At 31.3% G+C, this 27,274-nt stretch overlaps 1 protein-coding gene across 2 annotated transcripts; it reads right to left on the reverse strand.

The window, feature by feature from the left end:
- Positions 1–5,499: 5,499 nt before the first annotated feature.
- LOC111635759 (NAD-dependent protein deacylase sirtuin-5, mitochondrial-like) lies at positions 5,500–25,843 on the reverse strand. Of its 2 annotated transcripts, none has more exons than XM_023380822.1 (9): positions 25,732–25,843; positions 11,358–11,578; positions 11,162–11,260; positions 10,951–11,077; positions 8,460–8,547; positions 8,301–8,354; positions 8,114–8,231; positions 5,819–5,934; positions 5,500–5,741 (listed from the first exon to the last, which is right to left on the reverse strand). In XM_023380822.1, the coding sequence occupies exons 2-9, from the start codon at positions 11,568–11,570 to the stop codon at positions 5,687–5,689; spliced, it is 870 nt and encodes a 289-aa protein (XP_023236590.1). In that variant the 5' UTR covers positions 11,571–11,578; positions 25,732–25,843; the 3' UTR covers positions 5,500–5,686. The 2 variants fall into 2 exon arrangements, with proteins under 2 accessions (XP_023236590.1, XP_023236591.1); XM_023380823.1 differs by lacking the exon at positions 25,732–25,843 and adding an exon at positions 25,339–25,548.
- Positions 25,844–27,274: the final 1,431 nt, after the last annotated feature.

Here is a 27,274-nt window from a genome sequence, read left to right on the forward strand (position 1 = left end):
AACGCGAAGTAGGTTAATAGCGATATACTAATATACTAATTATATGGGATATAATAATATACTACACTAATAATGGATTTTTTCATACTTTTCGGTTATCCGACTTTTCAATTATCCGACCAACCCCAGTCCCCAATTGAGTCGGATAATCGAGGCTCTGCTGTATATACTTTCCACCATCCAGCGCCACGCTACGGAGAGTTTACTATCGTCTGTACAGTATGTAAATTAGGTACCGTAAGTCTAATACGGCACTAATTTTATACATTTCTTATTCAACAGCCATAAAAATTATTTATATTAATGATGTCTCCAAAGTTGAACAAAGTTTTCGCAGAAAAATAACTTATCAGAAATCGCAGCCGCCGTTTGGTGCGCTGCTCCGCGACAAAAACAAGCTTAAGCAATGACGACGTCTAATGGTGCACACTCAGTAAGTAATCCTACAATTTTTAGTTTATAGCATAGTTTATACAGATTATTCCCAAAAAAATATACATATTTTGGAAATGTTGAGTTGAATTAGTCTAGGAATCGATTAATTTTATGGAAGAAAACCTTTCAAACAGCCGTAGTCCGTAAAGTGCATACGTGCCAGGCTGTGATTGGCAAGGACTCGTACAAAATGGATTCATAAAGAACGGAACGTATCTACCATGTTATGGGGGGTCGACTGTATAGCATGTTCTCTGGCATTTTATACTTGGCCCCATATATAGAAAATGGACAGTTGATAAGAATATTATAATTAGTGTTGACTTAATGTTCAAGCTTGATTTATCCAGAAGAGTGCCTGTAAACAAGAATTTGTGCAATACATTTACAAAAGAAAGTTACACACCCACAGAATTATCCAATCACTGCAAAACTCAGCAGCTAGGTTTGTAAATGATTAATGCCACGATTACCTTAAAATTTCCATTTTGGCATTCTAAGCAAAGGTTTCCAAAGAATTACAGAATTTAGAATGTGTCACATACTGTTTGGAGGTCTTCAAATGCGAGGCATACCTGTACAATGCAGTCAAAAACATTACACATAGCTAGTAGAATTTGAAAAAGGTCCCATCATTGGACCGAGGAAAGCAGGATGGCCAAATTGCCTGCCATATGGGCTATTCCGACTCGATTGTGAGCGTGTTTGGGTCAGTGGGTATGCAAGTGCACATATATTTTATTTTATTTTTTTATTTTATTTATTTATTTAATCATACGACCCTATGGCCATTGGCCTTTTTCAAGGGTCAAAAGAAAAATTAATGATACAGACTTTTACCAAGTATACAATCAACAAAACAACAAAAAAGAACAGAAAAGAAAAATACAATAACATCAAAACAAAAAAATACACTCAACTAATCACATATCAATATTTTCACAGCCCGTTTAAATTGTCCGTAAGTACACAATTCTTTATATTCTTCTTTTAAGGCATTCCAACTACATAGATCAATGCGAACTCGTCAGTAGGGGAATGGATAAAACCGCTGAATACAGGTAGTCGTGTGTTCACCTCTCGCCATCAAGCTGGCTACGTGGAGTTTTTCGGGTTTCCTTCTTAAATAGCAGGTCAGTTTTCATGGAAAGTTTTCCCAGAAGGCATTCCTCATTGGTAGATCGATTAAATACTTTATTCCGTTACCTTACCCTATTAAACCAAGCAATCAAAAAAGAAAAGAATGAAAATAGAAGGTGCAAAGTGTACTTTCTATATAATAAGTCTTGCGTAAAATGTAAAATGCTTTGTAAAATGTGTAATGCCTTACGTAAAATAAGGCATTTGTTTATGTTTGGTATCAATTTTTATAGCTAAATCATCGTATTTTCCTGTTTATGATTATCTCGTTTATACAATATTGAAAATTTCCCTGAATTTTTCCAATAAAATAATTATGACTATTCACAACTTGAAACATTAAAAAATCTTTAAATATTGAAAACACATGGTGGTCCAAAAGTCAGTTAACCGTTGTAAACGTAAAATTCTTGTCTTGGTATTAAATATAATTATAACACATACAGATATAGATATAAGACACATACAGACATATACAAAGACAGTACATTATAATTAAAATTATGAAAATATACTTTATTGAAGCGCAGTGAACGAGAATATCTTTGATAAATTGTAACAATTTCGCGTTATGTTATGTTCGTTTGAACATGTCGGGAATACTATGAACTTGTGAATTATATGAGTAAGAAGGGTGGATCTAGAAAAAGATGGCTGCTTGAACAAGATAAATTGTTGAAAAAGCGAAAAAATAATGTGTATAACAAGTGGGTTAAGATGAGAATGGGTAAGAGAAAATCTTCACGAATAAGTAAAATTCTTCCATTGTTTTGAGGCAAACTTTAAGATCGTAAAAATTACCATAATGAGAGTTATTTATATAATTAAAAATATAGAGAATAAACTATTTATAGCATACTGAATTGTTAAATAAATAGAATAAAGTACTANACAGATGAAAGACAAGACCAGATATGGAAATCTTAGAGGCAGGAAGTCCTGATTGATTAATATATACAAACATCCAACACAAACCAGAAGTCACGTTATTTCAATTCAAAAATTTTCCCCTGAAAGCTGTCAGATAGATGACTCTATTGATAAAGGAAAAGTATGATGTACAGGGGCAAGCCACTACTAATTTTGAGATGGCGAGTATATATTTTAAATTAAAAATATTATTAAAAATTGCAGCCGGCATTGTGATGTCACAATAACTAATTGCTCATTTGCATTAAAAACCTCAATTTAGTAAATATTGTTGCTTGTTTACATTGTTTGCTCTTCACTCTCCTCTGCAATTTATGTATGTCACAATGTTGGTAAAGACACGATATATATTCCTCCCATTACTTTGGTTTTAATTTTGGTTTTGGAATGGCTTGGTTGTCTTTTGAACTTCAGCAAACAAAGCAAACGATGCCCGGCAAATGAATCTCCTATAAAACTGTTTAAGCGGAGTTATCCACTACACTGAAGAGAGATTTCAGTTTGATATCATCATCTGATAAATTTCTTGCCTGTACATACTGAAGAGAAAAATCACTGTTAAAACATTGATCATACAATAATTTTGACTGATTGTGTATTAATCCACAGATCCTCTGTACCTGAAAATGGAATCATAAACGATTAGATTAAAAAATGTGGCCATCTGGACATCACAAAGTACTGTAAATATGAAAATACATTTTTCAAAAAGCATTTTATAACTGTTTAAACACTAACTTTTTACAGCTGCATTTTTAATATAGGATACACATTACATTCACAATTAACTTTTTCTTTGTTTTGAAGTCTTAAAAATCAAGTGCACATTAGAATTGAGAAAATACAATATTAAATTGTTTCATTTTTAAAATATTCTATTAATTTGTTGTCCTCCATATATTAAATTTTCTATTAAAAGTGTGAGTTGGAAGTAATACATGAAAGCATGTGTGCATTAATAATAGTGCAAAACTAATACTGTAGAATATTAGTTTTGCACTCTGACACAGACAATTTTCATAAAATGCAATATCAAGGAGAGTATCTTAAGAAACCTTCCAGCTTTCATGATGCTCAGTATATTGCATTTTATACAGTCACATAACCTGTCAGGTACAAAAACAATATCAGAAATTTGGTACTACTTTTAAGACAACATAATCAGCGATGAAAACACGGTGCATTTTTTGTATCTTTAAAGTAATCAAACAGTAAATAAATGAAAAAATTTTTTAAATGCAAGTTCTAAATATAATCTTAACAGGAAAATACATGATATTAGTTGGTGCATGAAAAACTAAACAAAATTGCATTTTCTCATATTAATCTATGACGGGTGGCAAACCAATGGCATACATGCCCAAAGTGGCACTTAAAGAGAAATCATCTGGCAAGTAATGTATTATATTATTTCGATTTATCATGTCTCAATCATCCTTTCAGTCTATCACCTGATCATTCTTTTTTCAATCAACTTTTTTACATTTATTATAAATAAAGCATATTCATTTATTTAAATATCATTATTCAAAGTTTAAAACTTGGTATGCATAAACATCTTTAAAGCTAAGCATGCTTACTATATGGCACATGGGCTCAAAAAGGTTTGTCACCCAATCTACGATAAATCCTGTTTTGGATTTACAAATTTGTTATCTCAAATCGTATTTGTAACTGTTTTCTAAGAGGACAAATTTCATTAACTAACATAAATTTATGTTAATTAATAAGAATGTCTTCTTACAACTATATACAGCTCACTTAAATAGTAATCTTACTTGATTGCATTTACTATTAACCAAATTAAACCTTGTTTATATCATTTAGTCTATAGTAAAACTGGTTTGTTATATGTTGTTTTGCTTACGAATCATTTCCAAAATACCTATCAATGGTGTTAAGTGAGGAATTGCTGTATTTCAGATGTTTAAATTTAATTGATTTCATTATAGATATTAGGTTTTAACTTATTTTCACTAAAGAATTTAAAAAGTGAAATTTTTTTCATTGTCAAGATTAAATCATGAAAATAAACAACACATCAAGGAGTAAATCTCCCATTTTTTTAAAAACTGTTCAAAATTAATGTTAATAGTAATCATAAGCATTAAGCATAACACATTACTCATCAAAAGATGTTTATTTAAAAATTCATACAGATAAATTGATAATTATATATTAGTAAAAATTATTTACTTCTAATTATGCCTGTCAGATAACTTGAGCCTTAAAATGAACTTAAAATGAAAAAAGATTCAAGCATTTATGACTAGACTAGACTAGACACATCAGGAATAATAATTCAAAAAATGAAAAATAAGTTATATTGTATTCTTGCTAATCGGATCTCTCATTATCTGGCATGTGATCATTATGTACTTCCATTTCTATTCATGTCACACATCTAATTTTCTTGATTATTTTCATTTCAGTGAACAGTATTGCATGTCAGCATGACATATTATTTGCCTGTATGCCTCCAAAAAGGAAAGAATTGATACAAAAGGGTGACAGGTCACTTCATTCATTGTTTTTAGGGATGTATACTCTCAGCAATCCAACATCCTCACTAATCTAGCATGCCTCTGTGCAAGGAATGGCTGGATTAGCAGTGTCTAGCATACTTTCTTTCCTAAGTAACTGTCCTAATTTCAAATCATCATCCCTGGCAAGTATCCAGCACACTAAACTTTTTCATAAGCTATGCTACACCATTAATTGAATCTCTCTGGCACATGTAGATTGTGCAGTTCTTTTTTTATGGCTCAATTAATATAACAGAATATACAATTCTGAAATTCTAAGGAAGATGAAATTTGGATACTGCGTATTATGTCTAATTATAGTGTTAATATATTAACACTATAATTTTTATATATTTTGTACATTACTAAGCTATAAAAATAGAAAGATTTTATATATATATATATATATCTTATACTGAACCTCTATGTATAAAGACTATTCTATGGGAGAGAGGAAAAAAAAAAAGAATTGTTTTGCTGAGAAATTTTATTTGAATTTGTATACAAGTATTTTCTATAACAATATGATTTTTAATCTAACAAAAATTATAAATTGTGCATTGTATTTTAGGAAATCATAAGGCCTTTCTATTACTAACTTAGTAACTCTTGTCTTCTACATTAATTACAGGCAAAATGGTTTTTCTGCTGCATAACTATAATCGTACTAAGCGTGGCAAAGTACTACCGCACTGACCTTCAAAATGGAATCTAAAATTGATAAAATTTAAGCTTTTAAATAACATTGTAATTTGTACTATATTAAAATAAAAACTATAAAAAATTACCCAAAATTTTCTGCTCCAGGTGTTGCTTCTATATTAAACTCTGCGACTGGAATACCACGAGCGGCGACTGCCGGTGCAAACATGGCTGCAGGATACACCACGGATGAGGTGCCAATCTACAGAAAAGTTTTTTCTTTTTACTCAAATAGATGTTAATGTGAATACAACATTCATCTATACTTATGGCCGGACAAAATGATTTTATTTCATTTGCACAAATATTTTGTATACAACAACAGTTACAACTGTACAGTAAATGGGGAAACAAACCCAATTCTCTGCAGCTTTTATTCACCAACACTCAAATAAAGAATTTCGTAATTCAAGAAATTTAACTTTAAATTAAGAATTTCTTTTTGTATTTGCCAACTTAACTAGATACTAGATTATAAAATCCTAAGATTGAAGTGTATAAAATTAAAAGAAATATGAAGTCTTTTCAGTATTATCTGTTTTCAAAAATTGAATGTTTGGGAAATGAACATCCTCACACTTTACATTTAATTATTAATTATTAAATTTATAACATTTTTGAAGAATATGTATTTATTTTAGATTTGTAAAAAATAGCTAAAATTAAGTATCTCTCAAATCACAGCTTTCGATATTTCTCTCTGCTATTGTTTGCATCAATATAGCATAGCATATATATATATATTGATTGATGAAAGATTTAAATATCATTGGTTAACATTATAACTTTCTGCTAGTGATGCAAAGTTCAAAATAATATCACAAAATGTAATTTAAAATTAGAGATATGTTCAACAGCTTCATACTAAAGTTTTGGGGGTCCTGACCCACCTACCCTCACTAGGCTTTCTGGTTTATTCAGTTATGGCAACATGACACATGGGCAATCTGCCAAGGGGAATGCCTGCCACAAGGACTTTTGCTTTTATGGGAAACTGGCCCATTTAGGTGTTATAAACATGAAGAGAACCTGGAAAACTCCACTTGGGCAGCCCAATGGCAAGGCACAAACCCACAACCAACTACTAATGTTCAGCGGGTTTATCCACTCAGCCACTGCTGGTCCTCCCACTAGGCAAACATGCCCATGGTTGTAACACAAATTAAGTAAATAATTATTATTTTTAGAAATTTAAAAATTAAAAGCATATAAAATGAGGACAATGAAAGCAATTTTTAAAACCATGGGGGAAAAAAAACAAATAAATGCAGTTGTTTTATAACAAATTGAAACAATGCACACATAATCTGTAATTATTGAATTACAGTTTAATCAGAGCATTAAATCACTATTTATATTTAAGAATTAAATTTAAAATCAATACAGATGAATACTGATTTTTAATAGAACTTGCAATATTGTCTTACTCTAGATTTAAATGAAGATGGCAAATATGGCCGTTACAGCTGAAATTTATCACTATGAAAAATTAATTTGAACGTGTAAGGTCAATTCACTGTAATACCAAAGAAGTTACACACCACAATGAGACTAAAGAATGAAGAAATCAGTTGATAGAAAAGATCACAGTTTTTATTAATGTAGAAGAAAAAATTTATTCTATCATATACAAATCATAACCAAGTGTTCCTTTGTGGAAATTAGAAATGATAAATTGTGATTCAACACATCTGTAAATAAAAAGGTAGAGAAAGAGGAGAGAAGTTGATAACCAAGACTTAGGAAAAAGAAAATTCTGGGACTTAGTCTAAGCAAAGCAAGCAGAGACCATCAAGGGACTTGATCCATGGTGAGAGCACTTTTCCTGACATCTACTTACTGCCCATCTAACCTCTTTCAAATGAAAAACTGAATATCTGAGATTCCAATCACTTGAGATTTATATTATGGGTTGAAAGATTTGAGACAGATATTCTCTCAAATCTCTCTCAAGCTATAATACAAATTTGAATTGTAAAATCAGTACAAATCGTTGAGTTTTAGTAGAAAGGAAATCTGGTCTCCTATCTCCTCCCTTCTGGAATGGTCATGCATTTGCTTTCTGAAAAGCAAAACACCCATATACATGGCCTGAGTTTGCCACTTCTTCATAAAACTGGAGTCCTTCCAACAAAAAATGGACTATTTTATCTCAATATAGGAACCCACAAATGTAATGTTGTAAAGACCTTCACAATTTTTCATATGTAATATAGCTTGGGTATCACACCCTCATCTTCATCTATGCTAATATCTATTCAGGTCAGAGCTAATTAATTGAGCCTGCCAAATGACTTAGTGTGTTATATTTTACGTTAACCAGTCAAGAAGTATGAACTAAAGTGGATTACAATATTCAAAAAATATAAAAATATACTCACCACAAGGCACAAATCACAATTATCTAATTCTTGCTGTGCACTCTGTAGGATGTCAGGATCTAACGATTCTCCAAACCAGACTACATGAGGGCGCAGCAATCCGGAACATTTCGTACATCTAGGTTAAATTCTAAAATAACTACACCTATCTAAAATTAATTTGCTTCAAAATTAAATTTAAGCTAACCTTGGAAGTTCATTTTCTGGAATTCTTGCATCTTCAACATTCGGATCTGGTGATCTAGTAATAAATTATCAAAATTATTTAAAAATTAAGAAATTCAAAGAAATGAATCTATTACTTCAAATTTATTCTTGCCAAACAATTTAGATCAATGATACGCACCCTTTACCGGACAAAGCTGGACAAATCGGACTGTCTCTGTTTTCTTTCAGATGTCCGCATTTTATGCATCGTGTCTTGAACAGAGTTCCTTCCAATAAAATGACAAAAGTTTGGTCTATATTTCTATATAGTCGATGTTCCTATAAAAAGTCCAAAACTACTACTTTTGTTTGAAATTAGTTATTTCTTCCCATACGATCTACTTACTCACCTTAATAATATATCTTTAAATTTCTAAAATATTTGTCATAGTTTGAAATCAAGCCCCCTTATGATATTCAAATTACAATTTAAAACTATGAATAACAAAGATTTATTATTTTCTAAGAGTTTATAATTAAATAAGAATCCTTCTCAAAGTAATGAACAAAGGTTACAAAAACTAGGCATTTTCTTCTTTATTTTCCAGGAAAATAAATGCACTAATTTCAATAGGTAAATTTTATTATATATATCAATAAATTTACATACCTATTTCTATTTAACAGCATATCTGACGACATGACTTGAAAATTAGAAAGTATTTTAGCAATTAAATTATGAATGCATGCGTGTATGAGTAAAAGTTTATACAGTGGTGCCTCGTATAACGTACTTAATCCATTCCAGGTGCATGTCCTTTAAGTGAAGAGTCCGTTATACGAAATGCATTTTCCCATAGAAATACATGTTAAAACATATAATTCGTTCCGCAGCATAAAATAACCGTACTGTACCATGAAAAAAATGAAAATGGAGCAGTCACCAATTATGCCAGGTAGTCAGATGTTGTGAGGAGGTGGAGGAACACTTACTTCACACATTCATACAGATACAGACTTTTTACACATTGCAGCAGGTCTCTTTTTATTATTTTTTAATCAGAGTCAGAATCAGGAGAGGCTACCGGAGTTTGCAGGGTCATCTCCTCTTGTTCCATCCTTTGTTTTTTGAAAGCTTGCTTCTTGAAAAACATGGTCAAGGTGGTCTGTTTCTCTCGGAAATGATGGGCAAGGGTGTCATTGTAGAGATCATTGATCCTGTTGGCCTCAGCTATGTTTGGATAGTGAGTGTTGGTAAACTCCTGAACCCCTCCCCATTTGACAAGGAAGTTTTTGACAACTTTCACTCCTCCTGATGATTTCTTGCTTTGTTTCAATTGAAATCACCTTTCTGTTTTTTTAGAAGCCATGATTTGCACAACACTTGAATAAATGTAAATACCCTGCACTGAGGTGATGTACTATACGTAATAAACAAGGGAGCAATCTGAATCCCAACGGGAGCTCTGTACTTCAGATATACTAATAATATATTCTAATAATACTAATATATATATATGCACATGTATGTCCCTATATTTCACTTTTCCGCCAAAACTACACATTGCACGTGAATGGTGTTTGTACGTGGTAGTAGCCCCAAGTCTCCATTCGTGCACCAGGGGGGTTGCGTCTCGATAGCTATAAGGGTGCGGGAGATATGGGGCTGAAAGTGGTTGAAAGTGGCTTTCTATTTTGAATGTTTTGTTTGAATTTAATTCGAACAATGTTCGAATTTGTTCGAACAAATTCAAACAATATTCAAATTAAATTCGAACATAAAATTCGAATATTGGTTTGATTATAGAACGATTGTAAACATTCCAGAAATGTTGAAAATAGTTCGTTTGACTTGACGTGAACAGGAGATGTTCAGAAATAGAATCGGGACCAGGTCTCTAATTAGTCTGGAAACGGGGGACCTAATTCTTGCATTCTGTGAAAACGAGTAAGATTGGCTATAATGTAATTATCTTAATCTTCACTATCGTTACTTTTTGCCCACAAATAAAAACCCAGCGAAGTGGATCCTTGCAGCTAGTATATTATAAAAATAGTAGATTGTCATTGGCAACGGCAAAAGTGTGGAAACATCATTCGCACTTGTTTGCAGAAAGGCTGTTGTTCGCCTCACGTAACTGCTGAACGAAAAGTCCGTTGTTCGCAGCCAGTCCGTTGCTCGAGTCACGTAACGGCCTAACAGAAAGTCCGTTATTCGCAGCATCCATTATTCGAGGCGTACGTTATACGAGGCACCACTGTATATAAATTAAACATTTCTTTCCCTTTATCCTTAATAAAATTGCTCATATTAAAATGCTTTATTAGAAATATTTAGTACATACAAAATATAAATACATTAAGTTTTTAAAATGTGTGATTAAGAGGGCTTTTACTCATGTCCACAATAGAATAACTAGATATTAAGATTCAGGCCCCATATCATCACATAACCTATCAAAATTTCTTTCATTCCAATCTGTACTTGACCCTGGATCTCCAGAATGGCACCTTTTCCATCTTAGCTATGTGATTACTATGCCAAAACATTTTCTAGAAATACCATAATTTCTTGCAACAGTAATAATTAGACCAAAACCTTTGTTAAATTACTTGTTAAAGGATCCTCAAAGAGCATAAGTTCTTCAATTTTCATCAAAGATTCACATATAATGATTAGATTGAATTACCATGTAATTCCAACAAATTTTTTGTGCCGGCAGCTTTATGTAATTCGTCAATGTTTTGTGTTATTACCACTAGACGATGTCCTTTTTCCTCCATGTGTTTTTCAGCTTCGGCAAGAGCAATGTGGGCCTGATTAAAATTGCATAAGAATTTTTCAATATTTTATTAATACCAATTAGTTCATTTCAAACAGAGTTAACATTTAAGTATTACCGGATTTGGTCTTTTACCCAAAACTAAATCTCTTCTGTAGCTATAAAATTCCCATACTAAAGACGGATTGGAAAAAAATGCAGTTGGAGTAGCTAAATCCTAAAAGTTAATTTGGTTAAAATATTTTAATTAAAGAAAAATACATTAAAAAATAAACATTTCAGTATCATTTAAAAGCTTATCAATGTGTGCATACCTGAGAATTATATTTCCTCCACAAACCACTGGAACCACGAAAAGTTGGCAAACCACTTTCTGCACTAATTCCTGCTCCAGTTAGAGCAACTACATGTTTAGCCTTCTTAAATATTTCCCTGAAGCTAGCTGAATCAGAACTGGCTCGTTTACATATGTGCTCGATTAAGGAAACTTTGCCTACAAACAGACGAATAGATGGAGAGAGAGACATTTTTGTATCTGAAAATGGAAGGAAAATAAATTGGTTATTTTTTTCCACAAAATTCAAAAAGCAGTGTTTAATCATAAATTTTACATTATGAAAATTTTCAGTTTATGCTTATTTCATTAAAAAAAAATTTTTTTTAGTAGAGTAAATTCAATATGTTATCTTTAAACATGGAAGTCTTTGTAATATAGTACAGAAATTACCAATTACTGATCCATAAAACAAATAAATTTGTGTGTTATTTGAATCTGAAGAAATCTTACAGGTCTGAAAGTGAAAAAAGGTTTAAAACCATTTCACTTAAAAAAAATATTCTTCTATATTTATTTTATAAATTCTAGTAGTAAAGAGAATGAAGGTTTTATGGGTGGAAGCTCCTCTAATCAGGTTTAAACATAACATCAAAATCATATTAGGTATTGTACATTGATGATTTACTAATTACAGTGGTACCTCAGGTTACAAACGCCCCACCATACGAAATTTTCAGGATACGACATGAAATTCGAGCATATTTTTGCTCCACGATACGAACAAAAACTCACCATACGACGTTACATTAGTTCGCATTTTTCATTTGTTTTTCTTACTACAGTTATTTTTTTTAATGTATTACTTGGCTTTAATTTGAGTATGTTTTTCGCGTTGGAACGAATTATTTGGTTTTACATGTAATCGTATGGGAAAAGATGATCCACCTTACGACATTTTCATGATACGATCTCAGTTTCGGAACGGATTAATTTCGTATCCTGAGGTANGTGGTACAAACCTTGCCATCATGCTAGTCAATTCCTCAGTAATCATGGCAGATTCAACTCATACCTTACAAGGTTCACTAACACATCCAATCCTAACTGCTCCCTGTGCGGTGTTGAGAACGGCAGTCAACACTTCTTCTTCAACTGCCTGATGTTAGAACCAGAGCGGCTTCACCTTAAGCTCACTATTGAGGCACATGGTGGAATATGGCCCACTGACTGTACGAGAATCTTTGACTATGAGGACACTTATGATGCCTTCTTAACACTCATCACTAAATACTTTCTACGAACCACGGTCAATGCCTACTCCTAGCCTCCTCTGCCAAAATCACCTTGTCTTCTCTGGCCTCACCTTGTCCTATTCACGCCGTTCTGTGCTTGTTGCTTTGGATGACAATCATCTCATCGACGTAATCATCCTGTGTATCTTCAAATTTATGTCAATGTACCATATTACTAAGACGTAATTTGTATTGGACTGTAAACTTGTTTGTCATTGCATGTATATATTGTAAATAAGTACTTGTAACTAATACTTTTTGTATTAATTGATTATTTTTTACTGAATTAATTGTACCTGATATTTAATTTAATTTTATTTCTTTATATTATTATATCCTACTAACTATTGTACATAATCATCAATTGTATATATCTGTAACAAATTCCTTGTTGATCCACTAATAACTGTAACAAATACTATATATCTAGCATGTCACTATTTTCACTGTATCAAACTGGGTTATACCTATGTGGCACCCAATATATGCTGTACCTAGTGTGTTGAATAACATATATCTGTATCTGTCTAGGGTCCATTCGTATTGTTTGTTCAATAAGCCAGTAAAAACTGCGGACTTCTCTAAATGTATTTTTAATATCACAATTACATTCCAAATTGTTAGCCACGATATAAGGGCTACAATTAAAAATGAAATTATAAAAACTTACTTGGTGAAATAAAATGTGTGGTGGATGTACTGGTACAGTACTGTACATACCTGGTACAAAATAATCTTCAATTGTATGAATATACTTTTAAAGAAAATTATAATTAAATATAGCTTTGTAAACAAACGTACATAAAAATAACATTAAATATTCTTTACTTTTTAAATCTTAAAACAATCCACTTAGTTAAAATTGCTCCCTACCAGTGGCTCATGGATGGAATCAGACGATCTTGGTAGGTGTGAAATGTGTGCATGCATGCAAAATCCCAAGGGTGCCGATACTGGTCAATGTCAAATACCTCTTTTGTCACACCACTAGTATATCTCAAAGGATGTGACAGGGTTGTTGTAGATCTTAAACGTTTCTCACCATAGCTGTAAAAATCTAAATATGTTAAACTTAATAGTCATTTGTTTTCCAACTAGTTTGTTTTAGGACCAGGTGTCCACGGAAATTTCCAAAATTTACATCTTTTCAGTCACTCTCATTGAACTTGACAAATTTCTGTCTTTATTACATCTAATATTACAAAGAAATCATTCCCCACTGTACTCGGCTAGAGATTGGTTCAGTTAAGCTTTTCTTTAAGTAAAATTCTGGCTCTTTCATCAGGGTTTTATTTATGTCCCTAATTTCCTAATCTCTTAATTATTTAACTACTTCTTAAGTAGAAATAAGTTGAAAATGGTTACTTTGTACTCGAATATTTGTAGTCTCGCGAAAAAAGTGGAAAGAAATTTTTATGACAACTGATACATAAATCGTAAATTTAAGAAAAATAAATTCTAGGACTGTTTTTTGTACCTTGTGCATCTCATTCATTAAATTTAGTTGTAAATGATGCTGCCAAAGTAACAGTTCATTTTTTTTAGCATTGTACAAGAATTGTACACATTTTTTTTCTGCATCCCCATATAGATAGGACATATGAAATCGTAATATCACTGGTTTAACATTGAAATCCATAAGTAATACAAGATGGGAGAGCAGAATAAAAGCAGAATAAATAAAAAAAATCCGTTAAAATATTTGATAATATTTATCAACTATACAGAACTATCATGAAAACATACCAGTAAATTTCTATCAGTTGGGTTAAGTTATAAATCTACTCATGATTCACATAATTGGGCAAGGGCGGCCAAATATCTAGCAGGCAGGCGGCTAACAGCCCAGAACCGGTCCGGGATAGAATCATTGGAAGCGTTATATGTGTGTAGCTTCTACCAGCTAAACTGCCTGTGGTTGGTGCTCTGTAAAGCACATGCACAAATGCATATAATCTGGCTGTTTGGAAGCTGACCCAGTTTCGACAATACAGCGCTTCCATTCCACCATTGATATTTGAATATACAATAGCAATCTTATCGTTTTTTTTTTTTTCACATTTGGTATAGAAATTTGTAATAAGATACATAATGTGGTAATAATAAAATATTAATTTTAATTAATCCAAAATATGTTAAAATATGAAAATAATCGTGCAATATGTATTTATTTTTTAGAAAATACAAGGGAAACGGCACTTCCACCACTTCCAATGATGGCATGCCACTAGAGCAGTGTTCCACAACCTTTTTTTACTTGCAGCACATCCATGACTCACCCACGGCATACCAAAATGTTATTCCCCTCAAAAACGTATATTCTACTATTAATAGAATTACGTAATGCCACTAACCTATTATTATTGTTATTAAACAGACATCAACACCTACCTGTGAGCAAATTAATTTTACATATAATTTCTTAGAATACATAAAAATGCGTGGCTTGTAAAAATAAACAAACATCATCTTATTTCATCAGTGCTGCAGCAGAAAATGAAATACAAGCATAAGAAACACAACAACTGTGATAAAAATATATAAATAAAACTTGAAATTAACAGAATATGTAAAAGTTCACGTCACACCTTTCACCATGTGACGGCACACCGGTTGCGGAACACTGCACTAGAGAATAGAAACTTTTTGGGAGAGTTCAACATAGAGTGAAGAGAAGACTAGTTAATGTAATAATATGATAGAATAATATAATAGAGTGTCATATTACGCTTTACTCTGAATACTTAAATTTCATCTATACACATAAGTACTGTACATACACAAACACACGTTCAAAAAAATAAGCAAAATTTAGCCTCTGCAGAGAGCTGCCTACAATTCTTCTGTTATGACATGCTGTTAATGTTAAATAGCAGCCCTATTGAGGTGGTGGTTACTCTGACATCCACTTCTTGATGGAAAGTCCAACATCTGTGCTTTGAAATCTGGCCTAAGGTGTGTATATGTCATGCTGCAGGACATCAGAGTCCTGGGCTTCTAGCCTTCTAAAAATTCTTATTTTCATTTAATTGTCTGTGACATCTGTGGCATTATCATAGTATCATACAGAAAAACAGTAACAAACTGGCCTCAATGGTTAAACTACAATATAAACAATGCCATGCTACTGCTGTATTTACGAAGCCTGTATATTTTGTAAAACTTGTAATCTAAATGTTCTATTAAAAAGTATATTCAGAACATTTTTATTCTCTGAAACAGTTCACAAATTTTCTGCTGTTTATTTTGTTTATTTTTTGCTTCCATCTATGGATTGGATAGTTAAGTACTTGTATCCAAAAGATAAGCATATTTTTAAACTTAATTATATACAAGTTCAAAATTATTGATTATTGGAATTTATATAAGTTCCAACTATCCAATGTATAATAAATGAATATGATCAAAACATTAAACAACACAATGTTTGGTAAATTATTAAATTAACCAAATTTGGATGGACCTGATGTATATGATATACAATATAATCCTCAAGTATTACCAGCATGTTAGCAAATCATATACAAGCTTCATACTAGTTAGAGTTCCCATTCCTCTAAATCAAACATCTTCCTACTAAAATGTAGCAAGATATCAAGCCTGAACTTGGGGGCAATATTAAAGTGTCAGGATGCCATCTTAGGCTGTTGAAAAAAGACAGTATCTTATAACATAATACTGTATAAATATAAAATCAATCCTCAAAATTTTCCACCAAAAATACCATATCTTCCACTAAATTTCTCATGGTCACTTCAATTTTTCACTAAATTTTGTGGAATCCACCAACTTGACAACATTTATTACTGATGCTCTGATGTTTTGATCAGTAGTCTGACTTGTGTTTGCTGTCATAAACATTCACTCCAAACTGTCAGTCATTTATTATGTGCCATTGAATTAACCTTACAACAATCTGGTAATCTCCTTAATCCAATATTGTTTCAATCCCATATATGGATTGAAACAAAATATATATACATACATATATATATATATTTTGTTTATATATATATACCATATTTTGATGAGTATAAGTCACTGTCAAGTATAAGACGCACCCCTATTTTGAGACAGAAAATTTAAAAAAAAACTTTTTTAACGGGAGATTGCATTTTATTCGTTTTTTTATTCCAGAATATGACGGATGAGTGAATCGATACCTTTATTAAACTGAAATAATCAGCATTTCTTAATGTAAACTCAGAGGTCACGCGATGACAGTCGACAGAACATGGTGGTAATGACTCATGTGTCACTATTCTGATAATCTAGGTACTCTAGCCATTCGATTGAGGGACCATGTGCTTAATGGACCACTGTACAGGTTGGTCCCTAGAGTGAACCACTACTATAGATAATTTCACTGTAAAAATGTTTACCTGTCGAGTATAAGACGCACCATGATTTTGAGCCCCAAAAAGTAGTAAAAAAAGTGCGACTTANGTAATTTATGAATGGTTCCTTACTACAAAAATCTCTTTAGTGATGTTTACGCATTTGGTATAGTCCCGTAGACTTACTATAAGAGAATGTACAGTACATAAAAAAACTGAAAATCTAAATTACAATTTAAAGAGCGAAACACATTTAATTAAAACTTACTTGTTTTATGTAAAGATAAACTATTGATAAAATATGGAAGATTCTACTGCCAAACGAAGAGCCTATTTGCACTTAAGCTAAACAAGCTACAGCTTAGGGCCTCATATTTTTACATACCTCATTAACTTATTGGGTTATGGACGTGTTATATGTTACAGCTTAGAGCTAGAACAAATCTGAGTCCAACCCTGGCTGTATATGACTTTCCAAATCATATATGTAGAGAGAAAGGTCATTTTGTTAGACACCTGACCCAGAATATTCCCAAAAATTGGTCGCTTACATTAAAAAATATAATTCAAATTAAAGTATTTTTTGATAAATATATAAACAAAGCAAAAATATTTATAAACAAATTAGTTTTTTTCTTTATTTTATTTATTTTATTCATATATTTCTATAATCCCATTTTAGTAACTAAACTTAAAAAAATGAACTTAGATCAAACTTTTAACTTAGAAGGTAATTTTTGTTTTTTTAAATAAAACATAATACAAAATATTATTGTAAATTTTTATAATAAGATTTTAAAAAGCAAAGATGGTCAATACTCTGATCACTCACTCTGATTCTTATTTGAGTAATGAAAAGTCCTGCTACCGAGAATGCCCTTTCCAATTTAATTGATGTTAGTGGAATCGTCTTTAATGCATTTAAAAGAAGACAGATGTTATATGTTTATTTCACCTGCAGCCTGGAAGATTTCTAGTTTATTTTCGAGATTGTAGTACTTCTTTCGCTCTCTAGTATTCTTGATTTGCCTACCTTGGTGGCTTTAATAGCGGCATCAAGGTTATAACTTGATAATTCGGCAATTCATTTGGCTTTAATAATCAGGTTTATGAAGAAAAACTTCATATTTAAAGACTTTGTACTTGTTTGTATCCTTGCCCAATTTGCACAACCTGGTATTATGCAGTTATTGAAGCTACTGGGCATGGTTAAAAATTAAGACAGCATAAGCACAATTATTCAAGATATTACAGGTTCCGACAAGTAAAGAATTTTCAGAGTCCTGCCACAAATAAGCTATGTACTGATTATTGGCCATTTGTGACATGCCATAATGAGAAAAAATTTTTAAATTTTTTAGAGTGTTAAACACAAGATTATGTTATTAATCAATCATGTGGCTTCTTTTCGATCTTTATTTAATTGATACGGTATTTCTACACGTTTCGGGCTTTTGGCCCCTCATCAGTCAACATTAACCATGATATGGCACTTGTACACTATAAGTTTGCATATCACAAACCCTAAGAATGAGGGGGTTACACGGACATTATAAAGTTTTTTGGATCTCACCTTTCATTCTTGTGATGTATTCTGTGTCCATGATGTTGGTCAGTGTACGCTGATTTTCTTTTTCGATGGTGTTTGCCATTTCTATAACAATAACTCGTTTATTGTTGTTGTGAAACCATGTGAAAAGTAATAAAGATGAAAAAGAAACCACGTGATTGATTAATAGCACGATCTTGTGTTTAACACTCTTAAAAAAATTTAGTATAACGCGGTTTCACAACAACAAATAAAAAATTAAAAAAACTAATAAGTACGAGTGCTATTTTTTAAATAAGGTCCGTTTGTGAATGAGAGTGAGAATGACGCGCGATTGTAGCAGAGTGCATGAGTATCTGCTTTCAGCATGCTTTGCACATGTTTAGATGCCATTTGCAGCCGTATCGTCTGTCTGTGTGCTGAGCTGTAGAAGTTTATAATGTTTAAGAAAATTGAGTTGCCCGCTGACTGTAAGATATGATCTGTTATTCGATTTCAGCACGAAAGATCATGGTAACTGTTTTTTGAGACAGGAAAGAGACTTTGTTAGCAGATTTTATGCCAAGAGGCACAACAATCAATTCTGATGCTTATTATGACCTTGAGAAAACTCTGCCATGCTATACAAGACAAATGGTGTGGCCTAATGTCTTCCAGCAGCAGGTGGCAGATTTCTTTGAAGTCTGAATTTAAAAAATTTTTGAGCGGTATGACAAATGTTTGAACAAAAATGGATGTTATGTAGAAAAGTAGATAAAAGTATGTAGAATATGGTAAAAAATATATTTTAATGATATTTACAGTATTTTTCTTCTTATTAAAAACCGGACCTTATTTAAAAAATAGCCCTCGTAGGTTTAAAATTAATAAATACAAACAGGGTTAAAAAAAACAACCAGGATCCCATTTGAGAAACCCTAGTTAGGTTCTACATAAGTGAAAAATAAGCAAATAATTTTGTTTATTAATACAATATAATACAAAATACTTATAAATTTAATTTTTAAAATGTATTTTATCATAAAATAAAGTGAAATGTTTTTATTAAAAAATTTTAGTTTCAGATCTCTTACATTTTTTGGAAAAAAAGTATCCATCTTTAATTGTTTACATTTTTGTTTTCTTTCATTAAGAATTTCAGAATATGGTCGAATGGATGCGATGATGCTCCTTTTTACATTTGCACTTAGCTACCAATCATTGTCTAACTCACAAAGTTCATCCATCAAACTTTCCATAGTTGAAAGGATACACTTTAGATCGGCCGTTTTCATAACTCTTGGACTTTCTTCTTCGTTGTTCTTCTGTAGCTCTATGTTGGGTCCACAGCTCATTCAAATCTAACAGTTCGTGGAACATTCTCTATTGGTCTAGATCTGACCAATCCCAAAGAGCCATGATTCTGCCACAACACGTGGTGTCATAGTGGACTTGTGTCTCACTAGGATTGGTCAAATCTGGACAAAATCTAGTCAAATCTAGCATAGGGAAAATCAGGGAATTACACAGCAAAATGGCAAATTGCACAGTAGCATTATTATGAATCGGTGTAAATTGAACCAGCGTAAACCAAGGGCTACCTGTACTATATTACATTATGGATATAAAACCATATGGGGCTAACTATAAAACTGTAACTTCCAGAAAATGGAATTTGAAAATTAGATCAACCTTTGATTGTCCATCAAAAATTTGCTATTTTATATAATCATTTGGAATTTCACATATCTGTTTACAGTTTTCCAATAGCATGTTAAATAAAATAGGAATACTCCATTATTAAAAAACTGCAAAATTTAGAGTTAGCTGCATATGTTTTTATAACTGAAATATCATATATTGGGGTAATATGATAATTGCAACTAACTGTTAATAAATTTCTATAATCTTTTAACTATCCAATGAGGATAGATAATATCTATACATCATTTTATGCATACTTTCATCTATTGATTTTTGAGTAAAATAACAGAGTTAAAAATTGAAGAGAACATATTTGAAAAATTGAGGAACAAATTTTGTCTTTAGTGTTTCATATTCAGAAAGAAGTCTACTTTTAATACGAAACATAAATATCCCCATACAGAGTGGTAGTGAAGTTCCAAAAAAGCATCACATTATGCAAATCCATGCTATACGAAACAAAGAGCTAGTACAAAACAAAAGGTTAGGTTCGAAAAGTTAGCAAGCAAACTATTCTTTTTCATAGTTAAGAGAAATATTTTTACTAAAGCAATCAACTAACAATAACAAAAGTATTGCATCTTAATTTTATCTTCACTATTAAACACTGTTAAGTTAAATGAAGATTTTTCTTTTTGGCAAATCATCATCATCTGCGCTTTCCTGTTGACCTTAATCAGAAGTATCAACATCTTCATTTTTCTCTGCTTTTTTCCATAAAATGTGATATTTTCATTTGTTTGTGGTTTGCCTAAGAGATTTTTAAAACTTTAATCTTTTTATGTAATAACTTTTAATCTATAAAAACAAAACACAATGACAGTATTCTAAATGAACTGGAAAGACTATCACCAATAGCAGCAACATCTGGTTTATAAGAAAGCTAGAACAGAGAAGAAGAAATAGCATATGATCAGTTCTCATTAAAGAAAACCTGCCAATAGGCACAAAACAACATTACTGCCCATGGATTTTATAATACTGAAATTTTCAAATAAGAGGCAACATGCATGCTTGCTGGAATTTAAAAATATTGAATGAGAGTGTTTGAACTTAAAAATTGTGAAATTTTGTATGAAGGTGTCTCCAATTCTCAAACTGTGTTAAAGAATTGGAGACATCTCCATACAAAACATCACATTTTTAAGTGTTATACAGGGGATTTTCCCAAATCTTGAAGTGATGTAGGCATGCCATGTTGTATGACAGATAACTTTAAATCTACTTTCCAATGTTGCAACTTTTGTTCTAATCATCAATAAAATTATAACATTATAATAAATTATAAAATTATAAATTTAAATATTCAAAATAATTTTGAAGTTTTATAAAGATTTTAAAGTTTTATGAATGAAAATCTTTACTAACAGAAGAAAATTTCTTTTAAGTAAAAAAAAAAATTATAAAAAAAATTTAAAAATTTAGAAACCTAATTTTTAATTTTGTTTTGTTGATTTCTTGATTATAGATATAACATGAAAGCTCTAAGAGTATCTAAAATTTTTTTTAAAAATGTCAGAATTGAATTGATATTAGTTTGAATCATCATTGTGTGCATGCATGTGTGCACATATGCAGGCTTTATTAAAAGTTGTCAAGTTTTACCAGTTTGGATAATTCTGTTTTAAACACCTTCCAATGATTTTAAATGTGCATTTTCTGATTTATTTGACATTTTTATAAAACAGCAATTAAAAAAAATTAATATTTTATAAAACAGGAAACATTTTGATTTTATTTATTTTTTTAGTTTGTTACCAATTAAGTAGAATCATATGACTTGAGCTGCTTATCTGCTTTAACTTATGTGCTAGCTACAGCTCCATGCAAGAGGCATAGTTATGGTTATCTATATATATAAAAATGAATGTGTGTGTGTGTGTGTGTGTGTGTGTGTGTGTGTCTGTCTGTCTGTTCCTCATGCATTACCACACCGTTTATCCGATTGCCGTGAAACTTTGGGAAGTTGTTTAATATACTCCGGCGAAGGTTTGTGGCATAGTACGATTGCCATAAAACTTTGGAAAGTTTTTTTAATTTTTTAATACACTCCCGCGAAGTACATTTATCCTACGATAGATGGCGCGCGTTTACACGAGCATTCGAGCACAGTGTGTTCGATCGATTTCAAATTGTGAAGACCATTTCCCCCTTCAAAAAATATCTCTATATATGCATTTGTGAACTGTTATTTACGATATTTGTAATAATTTTTGTTTAATCACTTTATTTCAACTTTTTTTTGCTAATTATGTATTCGCTTGAACTTTGTTAAAACCTTAACTGTATCCCGAACAACAACCGAAGTTGTAGAAGGAAATTTGCCTATTTTACCAATTTAGGGATCCCCTTTCCCAAATTTTAATATCAACTCAAAATAATTTAAAAAGACAAATTACAATAAAACGGTTTATTATCCAACTATCAGAAATTTCACAACATGCCAAGGAAGAGAGGAAGGAGCAATTAAATAATCAAAATTATAAAGGATTAAGAAAAATATATAAAAATGAGGAATATCGCACTTCTGACAATCTCCGCGAGTATGTGGGCTAAATTTAAAGAATCCATGCTTCTCACATGTACAACTGTATGTGGTCAGCTCACGCGTCAGAAAACCTTCTGATTTATTCGTGTATGCACCAGACGAAAAAACAAAAAATATCATGTATCCACAAGCACTCCAATGAATAAATAGAACTGAAACGACACTTTGAAATGTTTTCCCAATGAAAATGAATAATAATAATAATATAATAATAATAAGTTTCAATAAAAATGATAAAATGTAAATTTAATTTTATCGTAACGAGTTTGCTTGAATTTCATTTCTTCTGAGATTGCAGCAATACGCGATGGGTAAGCTAGTAATAAAATAAATGATAAACTTGGCTGTAGTCTCCTGAACAATACTTATAAGAAAACAAAAACAGAAAATTGGAGGTGCAACCAGATACATTATCTCTTATTATTGAGAGATAACGTGTCTGATTATGATGTTTCTTATTACAAAAAGTGTTTAATTTGCTGACTTCTCTTTCAATTAAATATTAAGCAAGTCTGTGCAAACATTTTTAATATTTTTTTGCAAAACAGAAAGTTTAAAGTACAGAAATGTGTATAGTTTTATACACACGTTAATTATATACTTTTAAAAATTATTTAATCTGCACTATAACCAACTGTACAGACTAAAATAATGCCTCCGGTTTTCACACCATTACACAACCAAACACCAATTGTAAATATCATTAAGTAAACTTCTGCTGCACTGGGTTACAATGTGGAAAAAAGAAAAAGTAAAATAACAACATATATACTGAAATATGTGAAAATAGTACCTTATCAAGAAGATAAAATACTTATCAACAAAGATCTGCAACATCTGTTAAAGAAAATTTGTCAAATGAGAAAAAATACTTAAATTTACTTGCGAGAGTTTGTTTTGCATGCATTTAATTTTATCACAAACGTTTAAAATCGAGTAATGTGCTTTTTAACATTGCAATCAGATCCATATTCATAAATTGCCCAGATTACTTAATATTACTACTGAAAAACTAGATTATTAATATAGATATGAAAGCAATGTTAAAAAATTTAAGCTTTTCAGTAATAGTATTTGTGTTTGCATGCATGTGTACACTAGTTTAAATATATTTTTTACCGTGTACATGCACAAAAGTATAGATTATCAGTATATATGATATCAACCATATTCGGTTTCTACAATTTAAAAAACTTACTAAACTGAAAAAATATAGCAATTTATTGAAGTTGTATGAATCAATAATAAATTTTAATAAGTTTATACTTTGTTGCTAAGAAACAGTATATTAAATAATGTATGTAATGTTAAAGTAGATATTTCATTAAAAATGAATATAAATTATTTAGCAAATTCAGGTATTACATGGCATCTTATTTAAGTAAGTTTTGTAGAAAGTTGGATAAGTAATATATCCAAGATAATTCCTATAAAACTTTTTTTGGTAAAATTGCACTTAGGTATACCCTATGGTGCAAAGGTCAGTTTTGAACACATATCAGTCTACTGCCTATTCTGCATGCACGCACATAGACGCGCACCTCAGTGCTCACTATCCCTCAAACCTCAGCACTCAGGTGTGGCAATCCCCTACACCCCCCTAAAATTATATAACAGACATGGGGAAATGTGGCTCTTGTGAAAGTGTTAATTTCTGCTTTTTATTATTATTTTTACAATTTTATTTCCACAATTTTGTGAAAATATGTTTATTAAAAACTTCAATATTTGTTTTATATTATATTTATATTATATAATAAAATCGCAGTACAGAATAAAAAAGTACAGAACTGCGGCTCCCATGCATTTTTGCAAAACTTACATTTCGGCTCCCACTGAACTCTTGCTTGCCCACCTGCTATATAACATCAAGTACTCCACAAATAGTCAAGTGGGCTACTCGAAGCTGACATAGTCACGTGGGCTAAATAATTAAATGCCATAGTCTTGGAAGTACCGTCATTGGGGCTACCTAGATGCTCTTCTACCTNTAAAGGTATCTTTTTTTTTTTTTTTTTTTTTCTATAAATGAGATTAGATTCTAAAATTAAGTAACATTTTTTTGGAATGTTTAAAGCAGTGGTACACTCAGGATAAAGTATGTAGAAATAGAAGACACCACACAATATAAATAAAAAAATGAATTTTAATTGGGAAAAGATTTTTTCTTTTTACTTTGGGGTGTTATGGCTCCTTGGCTCCCTCTGGGTGTGCCACTGGTTAAAAGTAAAGTTACTTTAAAAAATAGCAAAAAACAAAATTTAAATATAAATTCTAATTAAATAAACCTTAAGAAAAAATAGAATTTGCTTAAGCTAAGGTTATCCACCCACAAGTAAATTAGATTTTATTCTACGTCATTTCACTAATGGAAATATCTTGGAAGAGAAAAATTCCTTAAATCTTAATTTAGTAAAAATGGATAATTAATAAACATTAATAAACAATTTACTTAATAAATATTTTCTATTAGTAACATGTGCCAGAACTTTAAAAACAACTCTTTAGCGGTTCATTTGGGTATAAGTTTACGCGTTATTAATATTAATACGTATAATTAACTGGATAAAATGCAATAAAACGGAAAAAAAATGAACAAGCTCACTCACCACAATTTACGTTCGCGGGGGGAACCGCGAAAGGGTAAACAACTAATCACGTGACTACTTGCCCTTTAGACGAATCGTGATTCCGAAGTGAACGTAAATTTATACTTAAATGTTTATTATGCAATAAATTCTCTAGAATATTTAAAAATCAACTTTTTGCTTCCACGAATAATTTCTAGTGTATTAATTAATTATTCGTTAAATAAATACTCTTGTTTAATTGATTAAAAGTGAGAGGTGGAGCAGGTGCAGCTCGTCCCTCTACTTAGGACGACGGGGACATTTTAATTAATTAAAGATTAACGTAATCGTTATTTATTCGATCGGAAGCGACGACATAAGATTTATTTAAATATAAAAAAAAGTGTGACGAAATAATATAGCACAACTTACCCTCTCCAGGCACATCGGAAGAAGTCGAAAGAGCGGACGGTTCCGCGCAGGAACGTTTCTCTTCCGTAAATCACGTGATTGCCATGTGCTATTTTTAGGAATTTTTTTAAAATTATTTTTGTTTACGTCACTTCATTTCCTTCGGATTATTTCGGACGCTGATTTAATTTTATTATTATTCATCGATTTATTTAAATTTGAATTAATTATCATAAACCGAATTTAGTTGTTATTGTTTCGACGATTGCGTCATTAACATCGTACGGTTGTGAAATTTGCAAATTATTACATCCGATTATTACATTCGTGTAATTACTGTAACATTAGTTACGATTATTTTATTTTAATTTATTACGTAATAAATATCGATTATTTCAATGTATTTTTACGATTTAATAGTATGAAATTTTATCATTCGTTTCCTGCGCACGTGACGTCACCGGTCATGTGACATGTAGGTTATTTTTGAATGAATATTTACGATTTTCTAGGAAAATCGAGTGAAGGAGAATCCTATTTTAGTCTTTATCAATTAATGAGGATTGCAAGAGAAAGATCGATTTTTTTAAATACATATTTTATTATTAATACTTTTTAAACTAGTTTAATTATCATAAGTGCCGTTTTTACGCCATTTACTATAAAAATCAGATGATACCCTTAAAAATTCCTCTAGAAAAAGGCAAAATACACGAAGAATTATCTAAAAGACGTTCTAGAACTTAATGGCGGCTCTATTCTTAAAGTAAAATTCAAATTTAACATGATTTCCTACTAAGAACCTTTGTAGAATAGTTAAGTTTTCTATGAATATTAAAATTTTTGAGACAAAATTTGTGAAAAAGATCTAAAAACAAGACTTAAAGATGTATGACATCTTCATGCCCTCCTTTTCGAGCCATTTTCACTCCATCCCACTCTGTTGTGTACAATGGTGTAACTTTGGCAAACCTCCTTCCCTTTAATTCCGTGTAAAATAGTTCATGGAACCGGCCTAATTTTTAAAAAATGACTTAGAAAATATTTGCAGAATTTTTTTAACTGATAGTTTATTCACGTGACAAGTAAGTAGGCTTAAAAGAACAATTCGTGTGCAATGATACTACTAAAAAAATGTCTCGACTCTCTTCCTCCCCATTGTCAGCGGCACGTTATCCTATGAGCAAAAAGAGCAATTGCCTAGGGTTCCCAATAATAGGGGCAAAGCAACGCTGTACTGTACATGGGGTCTATAATTCAAATTCGCCTGGGCTCCATGAAGCAGTAATGCACCACTGCCCTTTGTGTACAATAATGTACTTATCGTAATCCCCTTTCCCTTAAACTGTACACGTAATTTATGAATGGTTCCTTACTACAAAAATCTCTTTAGTGATGTTTACGCATTTGGTATAGTCCCGTAGACTTACTATAAGAGAATGTACAGTACATAAAAAAACTGAAAATCTAAATTACAATTTAAAGAGCGAAACACATTTAATTAAAACTTACTTGTTTTATGTAAAGATAAACTATTGATAAAATATGGAAGATTCTACTGCCA

Source organism: Centruroides sculpturatus, unplaced genomic scaffold (assembly GCF_000671375.1).
Source record: "Centruroides sculpturatus isolate CEXI.00-Female unplaced genomic scaffold, Cexi_2.0 scaffold935, whole genome shotgun sequence".
Classification (NCBI taxonomy): domain Eukaryota; kingdom Metazoa; phylum Arthropoda; class Arachnida; order Scorpiones; family Buthidae; genus Centruroides; species Centruroides sculpturatus.

Coding starts and splice junctions, on each gene's coding strand:
- LOC111635759 (XM_023380822.1), bottom strand. CDS start 11,570: ATGTCTCTCTCTCCATCTATTCGTCTGTTTGTAGGCAAAGTTTCCTTA. Junction 5,935..8,113: donor ATTGTGATTTGTGCCTTGTG/GTGAGTATATTT, acceptor ACTTTTCTGTAG/ATTGGCACCTCATCCGTGGT. Junction 5,742..5,818: donor CCTGGAGCAGAAAATTTTGG/GTAATTTTTTAT, acceptor TATCAATTTTAG/ATTCCATTTTGAAGGTCAGT.